Source organism: Atractosteus spatula, chromosome 21 (assembly GCF_055471065.1).
Source record: "Atractosteus spatula isolate fAtrSpa1 chromosome 21, fAtrSpa1.hap1, whole genome shotgun sequence".
Classification (NCBI taxonomy): domain Eukaryota; kingdom Metazoa; phylum Chordata; class Actinopteri; order Semionotiformes; family Lepisosteidae; genus Atractosteus; species Atractosteus spatula.
In genome coordinates this window covers 3,841,657-3,862,160 of record NC_142726.1, presented here as the reverse complement: position 1 = coordinate 3,862,160, position 20,504 = coordinate 3,841,657, and the positions used below count along the sequence as shown (strand labels likewise).

Here is a 20,504-nt window from a genome sequence, read left to right as displayed (position 1 = left end):
TATAGCCGGTAGATTTGAACTTCTAGGGGAGTCTCAATTAAGGGCCATTTTAATTGCATTGTGTATTGTTTTTATAAACTTGCGAATATCTGGAGTAAACGGAAAGCACTTTTTTCAAGGTAAGGGTAAACGTTCTTTATGTGTTTTAGGGAATTGTTGCTTTCGCGCCTGCATTTTGCTGGAGAACCGATAAATTATCTATATACTTTGGTGCCTCTCTAAACTGAAACGCGAGATGCATATCCTATGGAAAAAAGGTTCATTTGCTTTATGCTGATGTATCTAGTTAAGAAACAGTTCTGAAAAGCTTAGGTTGTCTTGTGTTTTGAGATATATAGTCCATGGTGTTGTGTTTTGATTTTGCTGGTAAAAAAAAACCTGTATTATTCACCGGTTGTGCAGTTTCTTCCTGAAGTGCTGTTTTCAGCATTGTTTATTTCAGCATTTGTTTATTACAAAATAGTTTCACTGCAGTAAAAACAAACTTAATGGTTTAGAAGATTTTGGAGATCACTTGCATTTACGATATTTTGAGAACCAGTTAAAAATAGTTGCTTATGGTAATGAAAAGTGCTCATTTAAAGCAAATACAGTACATACAGTGCGTTTAGGTGGATATGCCTACCCAGGCGTCTATACTAGATACCCTCGCCCGGTATCTAACATGTAGAAGCTAGTAACCTTTAGACCAGTGTCAAGGATAAATATCCCGAACTGCGCTAATGTGGTGCATCATTACTAATGTATAATCTGTCAATTTATGGGAAATCTGAAGATATCATGGGCTAATATCAACTGTATAATTTATGTGGCGAGCATAACATTTAATACCTCCCACCGGAGGGGTAAGCTAGACCTAAGAACTTAAAAGCTGTGGCATTTTTATATAAATCTTTTACATCATGTCCACTACCACAGAATTAATTGAACAAAGTGTAGTATTGAACACTAATAGCTATTAATTCAAATTCAAGAAAAAGAAGAAAAAAAGAAAGTCAAGAAAATGTAACAGATTGTTGCAGCTACTTTTAATTTTAATTAATTTTTTAAAAAAAAATTCTAATGTTTTCAACTTAGCTGGTTAATTGTCATCCATATTGTCAGAGTTGACACGTCTAAGAAAATGGCAGGAAATCACTCTCACAGAAATGAAACGGATCACCTCCTTCGGATGGTTTCTTTAAGGAAAGAGGAAAACATTGAATTCATAAGGTATAGTCAGTGAATGAAACAGACAAATCCATTATTACGACATTTGTAATGGACACCTAAATATATATACAGTATATGTAATTCTTCTTATATGTACAGTATAACTGTTTTTTTGTCTTGACTTTGTTTTCAACTTGCTTACTTTCCTAAATATTAACAGAGTCTTTTTTTAAAAATTGGGCTAATAACTGACATAATTGCAACAGTGATCTTTAGAAAAGATTGGCAATTGCAAAGAAACCACAGACTTGTGTAGCACGGACTCATTGAAGAGAACCTCCAAGACTACTGTCCTTTTGGGTGAAGGTATCGTCCTCGTATTATCTTTTAGGCTCATCTTGCTAGAGACTGGAAAACTGCAAAAACAATAATGAAATAAGATTTGTCCCCACAGTCAAACGTGTGTAGATTGGCTATCTATAGGAAGAATAACTGTGTTTTTTTGGTATCATTCTTTTTCCAATATTGCTTGGTGCCCATGAGATTTATGGCACATGTTAATTGAGTTAGTTTCACTGAGACTTTTACTTCACGATATGCGTCGCTGTAAAGTTAAAAACAAAATTTCCATTAATCGGAGTGCAGGCCCCAGTGTCTCGCCAGTACGTTATTACGTAGCACAGATGTTAATGGGAATGTGTAAAATGTCAAATCTGCAAAGTTTTTTTTTATTGTGTTTGTTGATGTTGTTTTGCTTCAGATTAAATGTGCAGCTGGAATACTCCTTCAGTACAAAAGTCCAGTAAGAGAAAACATCAGGGAGTAGAGAAATTGAATTACAGTATTACAGTATTAAGGCATAAAAAGACACTTTACTCTTTACACTGAACTCCAAAAGTCTCTTTAATTTACATATGGTACAAGTCATTATCATTTTGGTACAGGAACATCTTTTTTTAAGTTTGTCCTGATTTGAGATTTTCGTCCCCTGAATCCACATCATTTTATTTCTTAAAGCACTTCCATAGCTACTTTCCTGTGGGTATTTAAACACATTTCAGAGTTATATGCAACATTTTTAAAAAGGCATTTTTCTACAGAAATAATCTCAGTTGTACATGTTCAAACATAATTGTACAGCAAGCGTTCTTACAGCTCTTCGGAGGCAGGTATTAGCAGATGTAAGATTTGAATAGACTAGGCTACTGAATTATTAGGTTCCTTAAATAATGGCCTTAGATGGCTCCTTGATTGGCCCCCGTTCTTCTCTGAAGAAGGCTCCACGGCCAAAACGTTGTTTTCTTTCTTCTCTTTTCAGCATGGAATAAACCTATTACTTGTTCCTTAAAATCAGTAATGCATCATAAACAGCTTCACCACATGAATGTTCCTGCCAAGTACAAAATTATTTTTCATAAAAAAGACATTTTTATTGCAGTCAATAAATAAAATCTCTTAGCGTCATAAAATAAAGGCATTATATAGGATCAGCCCATTTACACAATTACTAGTAGTTCCTACAGTTGGTTGTGGGGCATTGTACTACATAGAATATAAGAAATCAAACACTCTTTTCCTTGTGGACAAACTGGCCACTCAGTAATACATGCAAATGTGTAGGGCAACTTGCTCGAGAATCACAAGAGGGACAATTGGGGCCTGTGTCTGAAAACAATAACTTTAAAGCAGTTTTATCAATATAATTCACACAATAGAGTAATAAATACTTTTCATTCTTTTCATCGCACAGACATGCACATTTAGTATTATGGGAGTGTAACAGGGTTTGTTAGGTATAGTACAGTAGGTTAAAAATACTCTCCCTTTGAGAAAACATGCTTTCACATACACATCAGGTAATGTACTGTGCCCTGATTTTCCATACAGTGCACCGGCTTGGTCTGGTAACTGATAAGAAATGACACCCAACACGCTTCCCACAGCTGGATAATGAATGCTCACCATATAAAGAGTGGTGAAACGCACAGGACGTGCAAAGAGAGTAAAGCCTAAGCTACAAAAAAAGCTATCAAAATGCAAAGCGTGTTAATAGAAACTAATAGAAAACAATGCAGTCTTTCAGATGGTGTTTTTACAACACAAGTGTAGAGCAGAACACTGTGTCCCAGCAATTCCTGCCAACCAAAATGACAATGAACATTGGCAAGGAGTCACTCAGTGTCTCTCCCAGAACATTACCACCCTATGAGGTGAGATATTAAATAGTACAATGTCATTTTCTAGGTCATTTCTAAATGATATAATGTGTGTACATCTTAGAATTAATTTTGGAAGAATTCTGCAATGTGTTCCAGAAAAAAAAAAACTTTGCTTAAGAACCTGCACATACTCCATTACATTATCTCGGGATTTTGTGATTAGGGGCACATATTAAAATAAAAAGCTAAAGACATTTAGCTCTTTTAAAACTACACTTTTAAAATAAATCCAATATATTTGTTAGGTTCCTGATTTCATTTTAAAATATTTGAATACTGTACATTTAACTTGTGAGGAACTCTGTAACCCAACACCTCAAATATCTAACTTTCAGCCAAATGGTTTTTAATTATATAAATACTTTGCACTAGGATTTGTCTGAATCTGATTTAACACGTTAATCGTCATTGTAAACGTGAACATGTTCTCAATTTAATAATCTGGTTAAAAAAGTATACATTTCGTTGTAGACATCACATGATAAAAAGTCAAAATTGTTTAAGATTGTGGCAACATCATAACTCAGGAAACACCTGATTTGGGGCATTTCTTCACGGTCATTTTGTTGCACTTTGTGCTTGGAAATGGTGATCTGAATAAGTTATAATAAGAAGCAGTAATGGAATCTGAAGAAGAGAACTGCAAGTACAAGAACTACTCCGAGACTTCTGTCTGGCTCTCTCAGCTACACGTCTGCTCTGTCAAACCAGGACAATATTATTATTTGGCAGTGAATGCAACACGGAAACGTTTTTTTTTAAACCTAGAACTGGAAAAATCCAATCTTTCTACATTTTCTTAAAAATGTTTGGAACTCATACTAGATTCAGCTTGCACAGGCTTTTCGTAAACTTGTAACATTCTTGTAAAAACGATTACTGACTGTCCAGCAGCTGTTTATGATCAGAATTCTGTTAGCCTTGCAAGGAGGTGAAAACATTTGCTGCTGCCTGAGGGATTGACTTTGGAAATGCGAATACAATGAATAAGGGACCCCTGAGATATCAACATCTTGAATTTTAAAACTTGTCAAGACGCCATAAGGACTCTCCATGTTGACTTAGAAAGAGGCTGTCGTCTTTGCTAGGCGTAAGTGGTGTGAAATACTGTATGCTTGTAGTTGGTGTCCTCTTGCTTCTTGGAGTCAGCCATACTTTGTGTGAGCATCTTGTCCATAATAGCACACCTGCAGCAGAATGGCTATGTCAATACAGATCTGCATGGTACCACACAACCAGAACTGGGCAGGGCTCTCATTGACAACAAAATACGTTGTCTTAAAGACGTCTCCAGCTGTCCACAGCAACACCATCTTTATACTGAAAAAGAAAATGGGGGAAAAAAAGGGAATTACTGAATTATTCAAATTAAGAGCTAATCTTAAAAAAAAGTTCCGTCTGAAACACTACACTTTGTTTGATTTTGTCATTTTAGGTATTGTAATGCTATCTGAGGTAGCCATAACGAGGGGGGGGGACTTCTCGTTAGAGTTGGGCCTGTTGCTAGGCAACCACAGCTGTAGGAATTAAGTGATCTAACGAGCAGCAGCTGTGGGCATTTAGCAACAGGCCCTTCTCTAACGAGACATTCCTCAGACAGCATTATAGTATATATTATTGATATAGATACCAAAAAGAGTAACAATGTGATAAACATAGTAAGTGGCTATCTTATTTTCATATGATGTGGTTTTATTGTTGCACACTTGTGTTTTGTGCATGTTTGTCAGATAATGGTCAGATATTCATTTCTATTGAGAATGGCAGGCATGATGTGTTGGTACCGTAATTTGTAATAAAAGGATAAAACAGAGCAGACACAAGCACATGTAATGCAGCCGGTAGATATACTCGCAAGTCTAACTTTCATGCAGAGAGAAAAGGTTGTTTTTTTAAGGCCTTCTTTTATAGCCAGTGTAACACCTTCATAGACATTATGCACAATACGACAACATTCATACTAGTTTACGATTATGTGATTATTTAGGTCTTTATGAGTACTTATGTAATTATAAGTATTGCTAATAAAATATACATAAAACCTATTGTATGTATGTCTCTGCAGTATCTTCTGTAACAAAGGTTATGAAGAATTATGAATGTTATTGCAGCATATGTAACTTCCATGAAGCTTTACCACATTCAAGTAAAGCATTATCAGAAAATATACAGTATATATATACATACAGTTTTCATTTATTTGTTATGAAGCAGCATGTCTGGGAATAGTTTGCACCCGTTTTAAGGTGTGTTTCTGAAGATACTATTCTAGGTGGTTGAATTTCTCTGTAAGCAGAACTCTTTAACCTTTCCATTGCGGCTTTTACTCAAGAAAATAAACAACAATAGTCTGACAAGTGTCATAATCATTGACTCTTCTGCATGGTAATCATGAGATCCCTTAGAAAGGCACCAGAGGGTATGTTTTCTTAGAAAAAATTAAGGTCATTCTGATAGTTTCCTTGAAAACAAGATTACCTAACTAGTCTCTTGACCCCCCCCCAGAGCAAAACTGCATCTTCACAGAATAGGTTTATGAAACACATTAACTACTAAAGGCACCTCTACAATGGGAGAAAGCCTGAGGGTTATAAAAGGCACATGATATAGTTGTCCTCAATATTTCTGGGCAGTGAAAGAGTCTCTAGTGGCAGGATCTCATAATGAAGTTGAATGTGTCAGTCGTTACCAGCTGCACAAAATCCCAATGCCCGCAATGAATCACTAAGACCTGACAAGTCTCCTTACGGCTCACATCGGTTCCACAGAAATGATTAAGTAGCCACTGGTGAGGGCCACTTTATTTCCTCACGGCACGCTTCGTGTTTGCATTAAATTGAAACACACGACCAGGCACCAGCAAATGTGAAGTTCTGGAGGAAATACGATGTGACTACAACACTGGGTCATAAAGTTACCGTTTCAGAAATGCAGACAAACCTTCCTAACAAGGGAGAACACAGATCACTGCAATGACATACCGGCAAATCATATTTTATATATCAATGACAAACACTTCATAATTTGATAACTTCATAATTCATCTACGTTGAACAGAACAAGGGTCTTTTAATGTTATTTTTGTTGGGAAAAACTAAGTTAATTTTCTTCATCATCTGTCCATCTGTCACTCTTTAGTGAATAATATCCTTACTACAACAGAAAGTATTGTTGAATGCATAATGTGTACTTACAGTATAAATACTATACCTGTATATCGCTATAGACAGTAATAGTTATATAACAGTACTGGTTTCCTCTCTTAATGGAGACAAACAGTAAAGAAAGACGACAATTCATGTCAATACAGTCAATAATATGATAAAACCAACTTATTTTCTTTGCAAGGAAAAAACTGTTCAAAACTTTTGCTAAGTGGTTATAATTCACTGCGTAGGCAGTTGAGATTAGTTGTTCTTGGCTTCTTGTGCAAATTGCCTGAAGTTGTGCTTGTAAATCAATTTCTATGGCACCATGCTCCCATAAAATCAAAGAAAAATTAACATGTTGATTAGAATGGGCTTCCTATTTGGAATGGAGCAGCAGTACCTTTTAATTCTGACAGGACATGGAGGTAAACCCATTTTTCAGTTGCTTGAATAGTTTGTGCACACCGAGATGCCTGCAGTGTTTCAATTTCATAGAGTCCCTGTGGACACCAGGTATACAATAGCCATCTCATTCTCTGTTATTGTGTTCAGCACACTATGTACCTGTACCTCAAAATACACACATCTATAGCGACTGAGCATACCTCAGCGACATATATAATTATGTAAATAGAGCCATTTAAAATCAGCCAGTTCTTGCTCTTCCTTTAGATAATTAAAAAAAAAAACTTAAACCTTAAACTTCATTGCATAACTTCTTATTCATTCCTGGGTTCTCTCCAGAAACATCCTAGTTGCTGTCGTGTCTGCATCATTCACTTTACCCAACAATAAACTAGATCAGAAATGGCACAAAAAACTTGAAAACAATTGTTTTGGCATTTGCGAATTTGAAATAGAAGTGTGATTTTAATTAAATGTTACAAATAAGAAAAATCTAGTGTGCTTTTAAATAATTCTGTTAATGCTGGTGACCAATTAAATAGTCAGAACATTAAGCTTTGACCATCATTAATGAAATGCTGGCTCTTTTCATGGATCACGATGTGCACAAGTATGGTGCTACTTAATGTGTTGCACAAGTCAAAGATGTATGCCGATAAGTCATAAATAGGTAGCAATGTTTTTTTTTTACATTACGAAGGCTGTTCCATTTTATTTCTAATGAACAGGCACTTTAAGTTTTGTCCTTGTGCCCAGGGATAAGTACAAGTACCTTGTCATTACCATTTTACACAAAGCTTTTTTTAATGCCTGTCATTTTGGCTGAAATTTTGCTCCGCGTTCTCCTCTCAGTAGAATCTGTGGATGTCACTTAGCTCAAATGAAAACCTGAACTGTGAAACTTTCCATTTCCAAATTTGGCTTTGAAGAAGTGCCAGGAGAAGGGTAAATGAAAGTACCTTATCTAAAGTGAGCAAAAAGCAATCTGCTGCACCCCTCCACCTCAGTGAGCCTCCAGAACATGGGGAAAAGACAATATAGTTGACACTAAATGAAAAATCTGATTGATTGAAAATTTGTTCAGAGATATGAAGCCCGGTGTATCTGTCCCACACAGCTGTTAAAGTGGGCTACAGGGACAGTTCTTTATTGATCTGATGTCTCCCTATGGGGGTTACATAAGGGAGAAATATTCTCAAGGAACGTGCTAATCAGATGTCTTTTGATTGAAAGCTGTCATCTACGCTTTTAAGACACTCAGTGTGGCACGGGCCACAATTCTGAAAGACGGATTGGTGAGATTTAAGAAACCTGGCCTCCAACTCCCCGTATCCATGTGCACAGCCATTCCCCCAGTACACATGTTGTGTGCAAACATGGAAAGTAACAGCCACAGGTTAAAAAGCGTATTTCTAACACTATAATTAGGTAAGATAAATTAGAAATTGCAATGAGCACTAGGGCTTCGCTGTTTCTGGGTCCTGGGATTGACTGCGGACAAGGGCTCCTTCTTTGTGGAGATGTCCATGTGAATTTTTTTCTGCTTTCTGAAGACACGCTGGCTAAGCTAACTGTTGTCTTGAAATGTGCCCGCAGTTATGCTTCTGGGAGAGGTACTCTGTTACTGTGACCCCGACAAGAAATAAGTGGCTTTCTGATGGATGGAAGACGTGAAAGATAGTTTGTGCCTCTCTATATATCTATATAGTGCTCAGATCAGTTCAAAAATGCTTAGCACCTCATCAAAAAGACCATTTGTTCAATACCGTGAGGTAATAAATGTGAAAAACAGTGAGCAATTAATGGGTAGCCTGCTAAAAATGAGAATTTAACACATAAAAGTTAATGAACCCAAGGTATGCCACTGTAGGTATGTAGCAGATATAAAACACAATCTCAGAGACACTCATGCAGGCTACAGACATATGACTGCATGGCTGGGTTTAATGTGCTTTTAAACTTCATCAAGTAATCCAATGCACAGCCTGAAGCTTCAAGAGGACCTTTTGAGGATGCGAGATCTGTTCGTGTTCCACTTCAATACACCAAATGTTGATAAAGAAGCTGAAATTTATAGATCTGTTGCCAGTTTGGAAAATGAGGTCTTTCAACATGAGCCAAGACTAAAAAAAGACCCAGTAATATTAAATGTCAGCAAGCACCTAAATGTCCAGAAACCCGATGAACACACTTCCCCTAAGTCTCCTACTGTACATTGAGGGCTTAATCAAAAGCAATGAGTGGGGAAAAAAGATTGGGAGCTATGGTTCTTTGTTAACTGTTCTTTGCGAATAGGTTTGACAGACTCCTAAAAGCATTAATATTTTGAGTTTTTTTTATTTTGCCTGAAAAGATCCTTCTGCTTCTTAAATAGTGCCATGATACGCTCTTCATTTAAAGTAGTAATAGATCTGTGTTAATTCAAGAGAATCTTAAAAGGTAGTAGTGTAGAGTAGTGGTTAGACTCCTGGACTTGGGGTCGAATCCCAGGTAGGGTACAACTATTTTACCCTTGAGCACCACACTTCACCCATACCGATTGCTCCTAGATAAATGGGTACAAAAGCAAGTAGTTTTGATAAAAGTGTCATTATTAATGATTTTCTAATTATCTTAAGAATTTGGGGTCCGTTAAAGGACTTCTTTTCTCACCAAGAAGGAATGTGCTACACAATCTCAATAAAAGATGCTGTCTTTCAACTTCAGTTAAAGTATAAGAAATGAAAACTATGGACAAGCGTGTATTTGACAGTTTAGGACTCCAGTTACAGTACAAGGAAAATACAGGTCACCTTCCCAACATTCAGACAAGGTTAAATGAAAGTATTACATTATAAGCCTTAAAAAAGTTGAACTTGGGAAAGTGCAATGTATGCACTTAATGAAAAGAAAAGCTTTATATGGAGGAGAGGAGTGGAGAATCTGTCTAATAATGATTCAAAAATTAAATGAAAGACCCTGATTATGAATCACAGCCCAGCACATTTACTGGATGGAAAATGAAAAAAAAGCTTTCCAATACAAATATGAGCATTGTTTTGACTAATGAGACTGCAAAAAAACAGATATTAAATATTTTCAACTGAATTTGACATTCTTGTCAAGTTGCCAACATACTGTCCAGCACTGTACAAAAACAAAAAAAGACTTGGAGTATTTGATAAAACATGACCAAAAATGGTAACTTCCAAGGTTGTGCTGTTTAGGTTTAGAAGGGTATTTATAAGTTCCATGAAACCACAGGATTTTAAAGCCTTCTATGTGTCAAAACGGCATTCAGGACACTATCCATCCACCAGTAATTCCAATTTGGAGTTTAAACTTGCTCTTAGCCATTGCATTGCAGAGAAACAGGGATTACAACCTTTGTATAAAGGGTAATTCTGTTTTATCTCTTTTACCATTAGAAATAAATCCTTTTGGTTGATCTGTCAAGGGCTTTTAAAATACTCAGATGGTTCATCTAGCCTCTACACACAGAACATGACTAGAGGTTATACATATGCATTTAAGCATACTGTCTAAGCATCTACTGAGTACAAGTCTGGAAAACAATTGCAAACAAAGATGCAGTGCTTGAAACTTTACTACCCTAAGAACTAACACCAACAGATGTAAAACCTGTGCAAAGATTTGAATATTCTGAGTCTGACAAACCTGAATAGTAAAAACAAATTGGTAACAGTTTTTTTCTTGGCAGTGAAAAACGTATTACAAGTGCATACCAAAGTTAGGTGTTAACATTAAAATACCCAGCATTGTAAGGGCTTTAAATATAGATGTGCATCCATTATACTGACAATAAATCTTTCAAGATTTGTGTTCTTCCAATAAATACTAAGAAGCAAATTAAGTAGTACAACTATTCAGTAATCCACCCACAATAGGCATGTCCATTCTAGAACCTGTTATAGAAAGATCTAAGGAAAATCTCTCAACATTCTTGCATGAGTAGTACTGTACTTAGAACTACCAGTTCCCAGTTCATTTTCTTGCTTGCGTTTCTGTTCAGTATGGCTTGGACAAATGGTCAATCTTGCAAACAATCAAGTACCATAGTTTTCTAGCAACATAGTCTACTATTTCTGCTCCCTTTATTTTCATCCAGTTGATTGCTTTCCATGAATTCCAAGTCGGTTAAATGCTGATAAGAACACTTGACAGTAATTGGGATTTTAGGAGTATCTGTCTATGAGCTTTGTACGTAAGAATGAGATTATAAGCTTATTTTGAAATGAAAGTGGAAATCTGATAAGTGGAAGGCATACCAAGAAGATGAATTGTTCAGAACAATGAAGATAAAAAAAAAAGCAAAAAGCATCACTATACCACAATTCCCTTGGTGCTTAAACAACGTGAACAAACTCTAAAGCAAAATATACACCTTCATAACAGACTCTCCTCCGAAGGAGTAATGAATTCCCCTGATTAATCAATCCAAGCTCAAGCAATAAAGCCCATCTCCCCTGTTACTGATGACAGCTACTAGCAACAGCCTCTGCAGACTAAATGGGGAAGTTTCTCATACACTGGGGGAATCAAAGCAGTGAGTTACTGCTGGCCTAATAGAGAGATTACAGTTCTGTCAGCAGATGAAACCAGCAAGCAAGCCTGCACATTACTTAAAAACAGCACTGCAATTTCCCGCAGGCGCCAAAGTAGCAGAACTAACATGGGGAATATCTATGCCTGGTCTGGAGATGTAGATCTCTCATGTTTGAGAATGGGTGCACTCAGAAAATTACATTTGGAGGACGGGGTAGGGGATGGATTGGACTCATTCCTGAACTTCAGAGGCATTGATAAATGCTGATTATTCATAAAGTATGAAGCACAGGTAATCAGTGTGCTTGAAATTGGGATTATTTATGTTCTTCCAACAGCTCAGACTGTTATACAATAAACCACCTAGTAGGTGAAAAAAGAAAATATCTTCTTTGCTTGAAAAATATCAGCTATGCTGTGGTTGCAGTTTTTATGTACGATAATTTGAAATAATGTACTGACGTTTTTCATACTGCCAAATTCTTTTCTGTGTGAACAGAAAGCATCTTTGATTTCTTGTCCATGTTTTATCACAGGGGAAACTTATCTTGACCTTACAAGGTTTCAAAAAGTTTTCAGTTCTCCTGACTGAGAAGATGATAGTGGAGACTTGGGTTTCTTTTCCACCAATGAGAAAAATTACTTAATACATCTATATGCAGGAATCTCTTGTTTCAAAGCTATTAAATGTGAAACTATATATAGCTCTTATTGGAAAAGTAAAAAAAAAACACTTTTCTCTTAAATGATTTTAATGGCAGCCCTGTAAACCTATTCTAACGAAAGATGTACTACTAATATAATTTAAATTAATTGCACGAATAAAGTGTGAATCCACCAATCTCAAGAGCTTCAGTTCTGAGACACTTTGTAAAATGAAATCACAATGTCATAATGTATGTCGCACAACAAATAGCTCCAGTTAATTCTCTGTACTGTGCACATTTCAAACAGGTAGATATTTAAGGCGTTTATTCAACAGAATCTTTTATTATATATTATAATAGAATCTTTTATTATAGAATGGATCAATGTGGGCAGTGCATCAGAACTCAATTACCTTGCGGATTTCCTGCAGCTTTATAAAATAAACTAGCTTGAAATCCTGCCAGGACTCTGTTTTCTCACCCCTGGCAATGCCAAGAACATTGGTAATGAGTGCTACACCCTGACTCCAAAGAATCAAATCAATGCCGTTCTTATTAAGGAGCCTGTTGCACCTTTCATTAGTGATTAAATTGGTGTGAAACCCACAGAATGTAAATTAGACACTCTCTGCCTACTGTACCTCATTATTCTTTTGCATTCATGTTTTTATGTCCCCTTTTACTAACTACAGTGTAAAGAAAGATTTTGCGGTTGGACAGGAAGTAAAAATATTACAGGCGTCCTTGACCATTGGCCTTGGATTATGCAAAGCAAAGAGAGCATTACCCATCATATTCACAGAGTGGCGCCACTCCAGTCACAACAGTGTAAAATGATAAGGAACTTACTGTAAGTGCAGTGCTTGAAGACAAATCCGAGAAGTTTAATGTCTTTAATTCAAAATTTACAATTCAGGGCATATATTCCCTTTCATGTTTCTGTACCACTTAACAATAACATGCATGAATGCGTATTATACAAATATTGCTGAAAAGAGATAATACAGGATTTCATCAACTACAATTTAGAATTTCCACTGATTTATACAATATTAAACTAGGGAGCAGATACACAGATGCAAATTAGAAACAGTCCTCGATTTATTTAGCTAAATTAAAACTAGGTAGTCTGACACTGCCTTGTGTCCAGTGGTTGTGAGACAGCTTTCTGATGATTGATGGATGACGAAGTCTATGAAACCACTGGTAGATTCCTTGGCAGACAACTTAAATCAACAGTTTTACAAGAAAAGTTCTGACATTTATTAAATCTGATGTTGCACTTGGGATGGATACATTACCTGTAGTATCAAAAGATATACCATTTTATAGTCTGGTGTAAATTATTTTTCTTTTAATTTCACACGGTATACGGCAAATAATGCAGAAAGGAGGTTGAGGGTAAGTAGAAAGATTTTAGCAAAATAGCTGAACCTAACTGTAACCAATATTGACAACTGCTCACAAGGGTGGTAATCAGAAAGAAAATATCTATTCCAGTTGTACCAATCTGGCCTAAACCAGCAGGGGCTGCTGTGCTTTGAATGGGGGCTCTCCCAAGAGTACAGGCTGGTGCCTGTTTCAAGGCCTAGGAAGAATTCCTAGATGCTAGATGCTAAAAGCTGTACAGTACACAGGTGGAGGCAAGAGACTAGAGTCTAGATCAAAACAGAAGGTTGAGAAAAATACATTAAAGGAATAACCCGAAAGCACACACAGATCCTGTGGGCCGATTGTTTGCCATTCTACATTATAAATCACACCACAACATCCTATATTAAAGAGAAAACATCAGAGGGCAGGCATTCTCTTGCACACATAACCAAACCATATGCACAGAATCCATAAAGATAAAAGCATACTTTTTCCATTGATCAAATGTTGTAATATTGGAAAGAATGCATTTTTTGAGGTCAGTTGATTATTAGCAGCAAGAATGCTAAAGAACGCTTTGAAAAAAGTGAATTGATCCCACTAAACTTTGAAATAAAGATGCATGTAAGAGCTCAGAATGGAATTAGAGCTCTAGTTAGATAACGGCTAGCTGTCTAGTCTTAGCCTCTAATGTATTCATCTGCACGTACCGATACGTTTGAAGATAAGTCTTTTAAGGATTAGCAGCAATATCATGCTGAGTGTCATAATACCATGGCTAGGTTAGTTAACAAAACCAGTTCAGAAATTCTAGACATTTCTGGAATTGGCTAGAAATCCTTCTCTTTAGACAGTTTCTTAACCAGCGCAATTCATTAAACAAAGCAAAAAATTTCAACAAGCACAGAGCTCCCCTGGCATTTATACAAGTGGAATCATTTTGGAAAATGTTCTTGTTCCCCTGAGTACAATTCGCCCTGCACATTCTGAAAGTAACAGTGAATGTTAAAGGAGAATAAAAGGCAGTACAGGTATGAAAGAGCAGGTATGAAATAGAAAACTAGCAATTTTACATCATTATAGTAAATGGATTTTATTGCGTAGCCAAAAGTTGTCCTATAAACATTTAGGCCCTTGAATGGTGTATACTACAAGTTGCAATGTAAAATATTCAGATACACAGTCCATGTAATATATATAAATGTCACGTGTAATGTATTCAAATGCTATAAATTCAGTGTCCAGCATCTTCAGGGCTTTTTGCAGCTGCATTCATAATAAAGTTATTCATTTATTCTTATGCTAGCAGTTATCTGCCTCAGAATAAAAAATCTAAACAATCTTAGCTATTAGGCTTCAAAATGCATCATTTAAAGTGTAACATTATTAATAACAATTTAGAACATGCTCTGTCAGCTAGTAGTTATATTTACAACTTTTTCGTTTTACATTTTTGATACCAATAAAGAGAGCTCAAAGTTTAAAAGGACACTTCCCTGAACAATGTACAATGAAAAGAGATATCACTGGTATTCTTGCAGTCTCTCTGTTCTACAGAAACTGTCTTATTGTTGTTTTTTTTTCCTTTTTCCCCATTACATTGTTAAAGTTAATCTTGAGTTCTGGAAAAGACATAAATGTACAAATGTGTGCTGTGCCCAGAAAGATAGGCATTCCAGACAAACTTTTATCACTCCAGACACACTGCAGGGAGAAGCCTATGGAACAGTGAAGACTGATTATATAGTTCAGGCATTGTAAGTTGATCATGCATGTGCAATTGAGAAATACCTGTGGGATTAGGTACTCAAAATCACGAAGCACTTCTTTACACTAAGGGTCATATGGGTCTATAACAAACAGCTCGGCCACGCTGATAAAGCTGATTCCCTGAGATCCTTCACGAAACAGCTGGATGAGGATCTACAGGCTACCAGCATCCACATGAGCAAGATGGGTTCGGCAGCTCCCTTTCATCTGTACCCGTTCATTCTTAGTCAAAGAAAAGGGAGGTGAAACCCTCTTAATCACTACAAACTGATCACGATCTGAACAGCTTTTTAATACAACAGTAAGTTTGGGAAGTTATAAATCTGCGATGAAGTCTAGGCCGTAGTCATTCCTGAGCTGCAAACTAGAAGAGTTGCGGATTGATGAGATCAACAGACGTTTAACCTTCTTTCCAGATGTCTTGGTGGAATCCGAAGTAATGTGCGTGTGATGGCCTCAGACACTTGTCTGCATCAGTCAGTATAACAAAAGCCATGCACGGAACCATAGCACCTGGGAACACTTGACAAAAATAGCTGGCAGTGATTGATGGCAAAGAAAAGTGAAGCACTCCATCAAAGAGGAGGCTCCCCTCAGGGCAGGGCTACAGAGGCAGGTAGGGTGGGACAAATAAGGTCATATTGTAGAGGCCCATTCCTGACCGCACCTGACAAATCAACCGTGTGCTTTGCTGAGCTGAACCAGTGCAACCGTCACAACAGCAATGACTGCAGTTCAGTAAAAAATTAGAAATCCCTCCGACTTGCGTTTTCTAGAATGTCACTTCAGATTAAGAAGTAGACGTACGGTACTAATTCCGAAGGGCGCTCTTCTGTGTGTCCGCTGCAAAGAGGCCCCCCATCTGTCCAAATGAATGATGGGCATGAATATTAATTCGTTCTCATCCAGTCACAACATTACAGAAGATGGGACCTGAAGTAAAAAAAAAATCTCATTCTGTCTCTTTGTGTGTATAATGTTCTGACCAGGTACCATCCTCCAGGGAACCTGGGTAGATGCTGAATTATGTAAGTGACCCAGGAGCTAGGCCATCACAGTGCAGCTCACTGCACCTGGGACCACACAAAGCCAGCCTGACACGAGACCGACCCCGACCAGGGAAATCCGCGGCCGGGCTCCTGGAGCAGGGCTGAATCAAGGCGGCGGACAGTCCCCCAGGATTGCCTGGGACACGGGCAAGGAGTGCAGGGGACGCAGGTGCAGGATAGGGAGAGCCACCAGGATCCGGTCAGAGTGGAGGCATGGCCGCCGGCCCTATAAAAACAAGGTTGGCTGCCAGGGCCAGGTGTTTTACCCTCATCTGGGCTCGTCCAGACAGATCTTGCAATGTCACAGCTGCATATCTCTCATTAACATGTCCAGCCCCTGTCCACTGTTAAGATAGTGAAAGACTGTTGCTGAAGCCTTAATCACACATTTTTATAGCTCATATGATTTATGTGATGGGCTGAATGGTTAATTTGGACATACCCTGAGAGACAGTATCGGTGCTGGAGAATGATGGCCCTAGATCAGACTGTCAGGTGAACACATTATAACCCTGATGACAAATCTCCAGAGTAATTGAATGTCCTTTGTCAATATATTGAATACAAAAGAGGGCTTTAAGATGGGAATAAAATTATCCTCACTGTATTTAGCAAGCAATAAAAGATTACTGAGATTTATACTACTCCATAATTACTTTATTATTTTTATAAGTGATGTATTTCTCCTTGATTAACCATGATCCCCAGAGTCTATATACTTTTCTTATTGCATATTATGGTCAATGTCAAATCCATAAGACATCTATACAAATAACGATTAGTATAAAACTGGACGAAGTCAATAATGGAACAGAGCCAAATAGCAATCAAACCACTATTAATACAGCTGGCTGTGATCTTCACATTTCAAACATCTTACTATGAAGGTATTAACAGATTGATAAGCGATTGGCACCAGCTCCAAATTGTATAGGACAGTCATGTCTTTCCTATCCCAGCTGAACCCTACCCATTATTTTATTTGCACTCATTTATAAAGTGGGGTTTTTATCGGGAGCAGTTCAGTGGAAATATCTGGCTGAAGGGTACAACAGCAGTGTGTCACCTGAGATTTGAACCCACAGCATTCCAGTTACAAGTCCATATCCCCAACGGCTGTTGTACACTGCTGCCTAGTTGAATTCTGTAGACTTTTGCAAGATCATTGATTATATATAATTATATTACACTATCCATTCATCCGTTTTCTTACCGCTTAATCTAATACAGGGCTGCGGGAGAGCTTGTGCCCATTGCTTGCTGGGTTAGGCTCCAGCTCCCCCCGCAACCTGCACTAGATAAGCAGATTTAAAAAAAATGGATGGAGGGATGGATAATCACAAATATAATTACTGCTTTCTGGCTTGCTAGTACAACCCTTTAACATAACCCATAATGTCTGGGTAAGCAACACGACCCGCCTGTAAGGTTTTTATACAATATTTATATTATATTGCACACTGTACTTTTTCCTTTTTTTGTGTGTGTTAAACCATGGCCAGTTCTCGCCAGCAAGCACCCAGAATTCCTGTGATGTAGCCCCGCCTCCCCTTTGCTTTCCCATCATCCTCTATGATCTGAATCCAGCTTTCCCAGACCCCCGGGGAAGCCTGGGGACACTTCGCGTGCTCCTGCCATGATATCTTGGACCTCCTGCAGGCCCGCTGGACCCTACCTCATGCCCCGGGTTGAGCGGTTCTGGAAGTTCTGGACCAGCTGGGGGACCCCCAGCATGGCCTCCGTCAGCACCGCCGCCAGCCCCAGCGTCTCCACGAACAGGACCGAGTCCAGGAAGAGGAACGTGACGAAGGCACACAGGACGGTGAACGCGAAGCAGAACATGAGGTAGTCCTCAAAGCGGCTCCAGCTCCAGAAGTACCTCAGATCCAGATCTGTACACCAGTCACAGAAGAAGAAAGAACAAGTCACAGAGTAAGTGTCTTGTGCTAGGAGTCAGAACTCTGTGGGTTTCTACCAGCAGAGACGTGGCCACTACTTTCAGTACCTTCAGACGTACTGAAAGTAGTGGCCAGTTCAATATACCACTTCAGAAGTCAGCAAGCCTATCTTCGCCCCATTTCCCTTCCTGACTAGAAGGTCACTTATGCCTGTAACTTACAGTGTAAGAGTTGTGGCTGGATCCTATACGATACAAGGCAGGACTGCTCCTTAGACAGCACAGCAGTACATCACACTCCCAAACATATACAAGCACATAGGGACAATAGAGAGGAACCTTTTAACCTAGCCAGTGTGTCTCTTGGAGGTGGGGAAGTATCTGAACAGCTGGATAACAGCCAAATGCACACAAATGCAGTGGGAACAAGTGAACTCTGCACAGAAATGGATCCCAGAACTGAGCTGTGAGGTGGCTCCCATGCTACTGCAGTGGATTCTCTTCTAATTTTATCACCAAATAATATTCATCTAAAATAACATGCAGCAGGCCTAAAAGACTATAAACAATATAAAGGCACACTTTTCTCTATTCCAGCTCCTTCAAAAACTGAAATTCCCTCTCCTAGTCTTTCTCAGACTGAAAATGTTTTAAAAGAGATGCAAATGAACGTCATTGACAGCTGTTTAGTGTTTTTTTCCCAGCAGGAATCTTCTCTGAGAACAAACTGGCAAAACAAATTCCACCAAATACTAACCTTTGCAAAAGATTGTTGTTTTTGTGAAAGATAATTAATTGTCAAATCTTCTATTTTGGATAAAAACTTTGATATAGACAAGAAACTTCCATTTTACCTATGATTTTGTTTACAAAAGGCTCAATAAAATAAAATATAAGTAAAGAATATATTGCTCCATTTGCAAACCTTAATAAAACTTTCTGCAAAATGTGGATGGTATCTGGACATCTTTAAAGAAATAAACATTAATATTTCTAATCATTTCTAATAATAGGTGTTATTAATTTCTAATTGACACTAACCCCTCCTATCTCATTCCCTGTCTCCAAATCCAACAACTTCAAAATGCAAATTTTACCAGAAATGAATCTGTAAACATTTGAGAAGGCAGGAAGATACTAATGGGACTGTATTTCTCAGCACATCAAACTACAGCACTTTTCAAACTCCTCGAACACCGACCCTCAGAAATTCCCAGCTGTCAGAAAAACATAGAGGGCTTATACTCAGGTGTGTTAATACAACATTAATACGGCTTGACTGAGCTGTTAATTTGGCCATCAGTATGGGGGAGAGTTAAATTAATTTTAATTGAAAACATGCAATTATCAAATCATGAAATTAAGCATTATAAGAACTCCAAAGAGAAAGGAAGTAAGGGCATTTATGAATTTATTAATGCTATTTTCTTCTATATTACTAGAAGAAAAGGTGTTTGCTTGAGATCCGTCAGAGTACGTAATAAAAGCTGAAGCATTTACAGCGATCCACACTCCTGATTATCCCTGCAATGCTAAAATTCTGATGTAAGGATTTACCTTAAGCTCTCTAGCTTAGGCTGATGTCTGCACATGATTAACTGCTGAGCTCTAGGAAAATCACAGTTTTGTCTGAACTGCTGAGCCACGTCTGGTTAACAGCTGACGTTCAGGACACAGGAGGCCATTAGTCTTTATGGACTTAATGGAACTGCAGCTTTTTAAGGAAATTAAAACATTGAAACATTGAAAGTGCGAAAACAAAGTCAACCTATACTTTGAAATGAAAATATAAGGGATATAACCACAAAAGGTTACATTATTGTGGTCTTGTTGTTTTACAGGGAGTAGGCCTGCTCCATAGACCAATTAGTGTAATTTGCTGGCTCTGCAGAAGTTTTAGCTGAAAAAGGAAAACAAATTGACTTACAATGCATTAATACAACACACTCCTTTTTTACAAATTTTGAAAATAAGAGCTGTTTATACCAGCAATTTATTAGTGTATAACCAGCTTACTCTCCTGCTGCTTGCTCTCTGTACTTCATTAAAATTTGACCTACTGTATATATGAAAGACTGAACTGTGAACTCTGGGCAGGGGAATAAATGGTTCTCCCATTTTAGCAAAACTGCAAAAACCCTTCCTTAACATTTTTCTTTTCAGACTGCTTGATTTCTTTTAAAACTTAACTAAAGGCTTTTTCCCGCTTGACCTTCAATCAAGAGTGATTTATTGTTTGTGTTTATGCTGTCAAAAATGCTGTTTTTGGTTTCTAATTTGTTTACATTCTTTAGTGT

General features: G+C 37.7%; 1 protein-coding gene across 1 annotated transcript in view; it reads right to left on the bottom strand.

The window, feature by feature from the left end:
- Positions 1-2,037: 2,037 nt before the first annotated feature.
- The window catches only part of LOC148817012 (solute carrier family 66 member 2), a 45,673-nt gene continuing 27,206 nt past the window's right edge, over positions 2,038-20,504 (bottom strand). The window contains exons 5-6 of the mRNA XM_088939224.1: positions 17,986-18,202; positions 2,038-4,691 (exon numbers count right to left, since the gene is read on the bottom strand). Coding sequence (XP_088795350.1) covers positions 4,517-4,691; positions 17,986-18,202 — 392 coding nt within the window. The 3' untranslated portion in view covers positions 2,038-4,516. The remainder of the gene's footprint in view (positions 4,692-17,985; positions 18,203-20,504) is intronic.